Genomic DNA, 3,233 nt, shown 5'->3' with positions numbered 1-3,233 from the left:
CGGTGGGGGGGTTCCCCCCCAGACGCCCCCCCCCCCCCCTCCTCCTGTCCCCTGGCAGTGCGGCGCCTGGCCCGCAAGCGCCGTGGCGGCAGCGCTGAGGACGCGTCCCCCCTCAGCCTCTCCTACAAAATCCACATCGCCACCGAGAACAACTTCCCCACCGCCGCCGGCTTGGCCTCCTCCGCTGCCGGTTACGCCTGCCTGGGTGGGTGAGCGGGGACAGGGAGGGTGGGTGACAAAGTTGGGGGGGTGATGGTGGTGGTGTCCCCCCACCCCTGACCCCGTCCTTGTCCCCGCAGTGGCGGCACTGGCGCGGCTGTACGGCGTGGAGGGCGAGCTGTCGGAGGTGGCCCGGCGCGGGTCGGGCAGCGCCTGTCGCAGCATGTTGGGGGGCTTCGTGCAGTGGCAACGGGGGGAGCGGCCGGACGGCAGGGACAGCCTCGCTCACCAAGTGGCCCCCGAAACGCACTGGCCGGAGCTCAGGGTCCTCGTCTTGGTGGTGAGGGACCTGGGGTGGGGAGGGGGTTACGGCTGGACCCACACCACCCTCCCAGCTGGGTGGGATTGGGTGACCCTGGGTGGGATTGGGTGACCCCAAGTGGGTTTGGGTGACCCCAGCACTATGTGGGTGCAGACCCCAGGGTTTGGGGGTGCCCCTCGCTGTGGCTGGGGGTTCAAGGAGTGTCACGTCTGACCCATCTGTGTCCCCCCCCCCACCCCAGGTCAGCGGGGAGAAGAAGGCGGTGGGTAGCACGTCGGGGATGCAGACGAGTGTGGACACCAGCCCTTTGCTGAAGGTACGGGGCAACGGGCCTGATCCTGCCCCAGGCAGGGTTTGGGGTCCCGTTTCCCCTGGTGGAGGGCACGTTTATCCATGGTTAGGGGAATGAAAGAAGGGTGGGCAGGGGGGGCTGCACCCGTGAGGCCACCCAGAGGGTGGTGGGGCGGTGAGTGTCCCCGAACTGGGATGACCGTGTCCCTGCCGTGGGCAGCACCGGGCAGAGGCGGTGGTGCCGGAACGCCTGGCCCTGATGATGCGGCACATCCGTGAGCGGGACTTCGAGGGCTTCGGGCAGCTCACCATGAAGGACAGCAACCAGTTCCACGCCACCTGCCTCGACACCTTCCCCCCCATCTTCTACCTCAACGACATCTCACGGCAGATCATCGCCCTGGCGCACCGCTTCAATGCTCACCACGGACGCACCAAGGTACCGGCCGCCCACACAGACCCCACAGGGCTCCTGGGGTTTCCTGTGGTGCCGTGGTCCCTCACCAGGTCACCGTGTCCCCCACAGGTAGCCTACACCTTCGACGCCGGCCCCAACGCCGTCATCTTCACGCTGGCGGACACCGTGGCCGAGTTCGTGGAGGTGGTGAGGCGCAGCTTCCCCCCCGCCACCAACGGGGACCAGTAAGGGCAATCTCATCTCTTACTGGGGAAGAGGAGTGGGGTGGCAGGGGAACTGGGACTGAGGGTCTGGTTATGCCCTCAGGTTTGTGCGGGGGCTGCCCGTCGGCTCGTCCTCGCTGCCGGAGGAGCTGCTCACGGCCGTGGTGACGGAGCCGGTGCCGGGGGCCATCCAGTACATCCTGCACACCAAGGTATGGGGCTGGAGGGGGTCTGGGGGGTGTGGGGCAGGGTCACCCATCTGCCTGGCCTCTGTGGTGAGGCTCTGGTCCCATCTCCATGCCCAGGGGTGGGTGTGTGTGACCCCATCCCTGTCCCCAGGGGTGTAGAGAACCCTGTCCCCTTTCCTGGGGACCTGTGAGGGACTCTATCTCCAGGGTGGGGGGGACAACCCCATCCTCAGGGGTGTGTGTGGGACCCCAGCCCTGTCCTCATCCCCAGGAGTGTGTGGGACCCCAGCCCCAGGGGTGTGTGTGGGACCCCATCCCTGTCCCCATCCCCAGGAGTCTGCAGAACCCCATCCCTAGACCCTGTTCCCTCTGGTGTGACCCATGGGATGGCCTTTTGGGGTCCATGGGGCACAGAGCTGCCCCACAGCTCCGAGAAGGGGCTGTTTCTGCAGGGAATGGGGCTCCCTGGTGCCAGCATCTGGCCCCCGCTGCCCCTAACCTGTCTCCTGCCCCACAGCCCGGCCCTGGTCCCCAGCTCCTGGATGACCCCAGCCAACATCTCCTGGGAGCAGATGGGCTGCCCCGACGCTGCGCCTGAGCCCCGGGGACACCCTCAGGGATGGCTGTGACACGTGGAGGGGTGGCTCTGCCGGTGCCACCCAAGGGACTCAGCAAAGCCATCCCCAGCCCCGGGGCAGGATGTGACACCTGGGGCTGGTTTTTACTCTTTTGTAAGGAAATAGAGGTTTTCCAGCTGCAGTGCTGTTGTGGGGTGTGTGGTCTCCACGGGCGGTCTTGAAGGGGGTTGGCATTGCTGGCCAAACGTGTGGGGCAGGAGATGGGGCTGGTTCCTCCTGATGGCTGTGGCTGGGCCTTTTGGGACTGGTCCTGTCCCCTGACACCTCAGATGTCCCTGCTGGGACTGGTCCTGTCCCCCTCCACAACCCCTTTGACCCCACATGACTCCTGTTGCCACCATGTCCCTTGAGCTGGTCATATCCCCCCTGTTGTCCCTGCTGGGAATGATCCCGTCCCCTCCACATGGCCCCTGTCCCACTGTGTCCCTTGTGGGCCTGATCCTGTCCCCCAGCACAGCCCTCATCGCCCCACATGGCCCCTGGCACTTGCACATCCCCTTGTCCCCACTGTGTCACTTGCAGGACTGATCCTGTGCCCCCACCCCTCAGATGTTCCTGCTGGGCCTGATCCACACCATCCTTGTCACCCCACATGGCCCCTGTCCCCCCACCATGTCCCTTGTGGGGCTGATCCTGTTCCCCCCACACCACCCTTGTCACCCCATATGGCCCCTGTCCCCCTGTGTCCCTTGTGGGGCTGACCCTGTTCCCCCCACACCATCCTTGTCACCCCACATGTCCCCTGTCTCCCCCATGTCCCTTGTGGGGCTGATCCTGTTCCCCCCACACCATCCTTGTCACCCCACATGTCCCCTGTCTCCCCCTGTCCCCGCACGGTCCCTGTGTCCCCTCGGAGGGGGTGTCCCCACAGGAGGGAGGGCGTGGCCTGTCGATTCTGGGCGTGGCCTAGCGGGAAGGGGGCGTGGTCTGTGGCCAAAGTGGGCGGGGCCAACGACCCCTCCTCTCCGTTACCTCGTAGCGCCGCGTCCGCCTTCCGGGTCGGGCCGAGGGGAA

At 66.5% G+C, this 3,233-nt stretch overlaps 1 protein-coding gene across 1 annotated transcript in view; it reads left to right on the top strand.

The window, feature by feature from the left end:
* MVD (mevalonate diphosphate decarboxylase) overlaps positions 1-2,340 on the top strand; it is a 2,760-nt gene extending 420 nt beyond the window's left edge. The window contains exons 3-9 of the mRNA XM_014942224.1: positions 59-205; positions 300-499; positions 723-797; positions 993-1,211; positions 1,299-1,414; positions 1,497-1,605; positions 2,099-2,340. Coding sequence (XP_014797710.1) covers positions 59-205; positions 300-499; positions 723-797; positions 993-1,211; positions 1,299-1,414; positions 1,497-1,605; positions 2,099-2,179 — 947 coding nt within the window. The 3' untranslated portion in view covers positions 2,180-2,340. The remainder of the gene's footprint in view (positions 1-58; positions 206-299; positions 500-722; positions 798-992; positions 1,212-1,298; positions 1,415-1,496; positions 1,606-2,098) is intronic.
* The last annotated feature ends 893 nt before the right edge of the window (positions 2,341-3,233 follow it).

Source organism: Calidris pugnax, unplaced genomic scaffold (assembly GCF_001431845.1).
Source record: "Calidris pugnax isolate Ruff unplaced genomic scaffold, ASM143184v1 scaffold28, whole genome shotgun sequence".
NCBI classification, from domain to species: Eukaryota; Metazoa; Chordata; class Aves; order Charadriiformes; family Scolopacidae; genus Calidris; species Calidris pugnax.
This window is presented reverse-complemented; position numbering and strand designations above follow the sequence as displayed.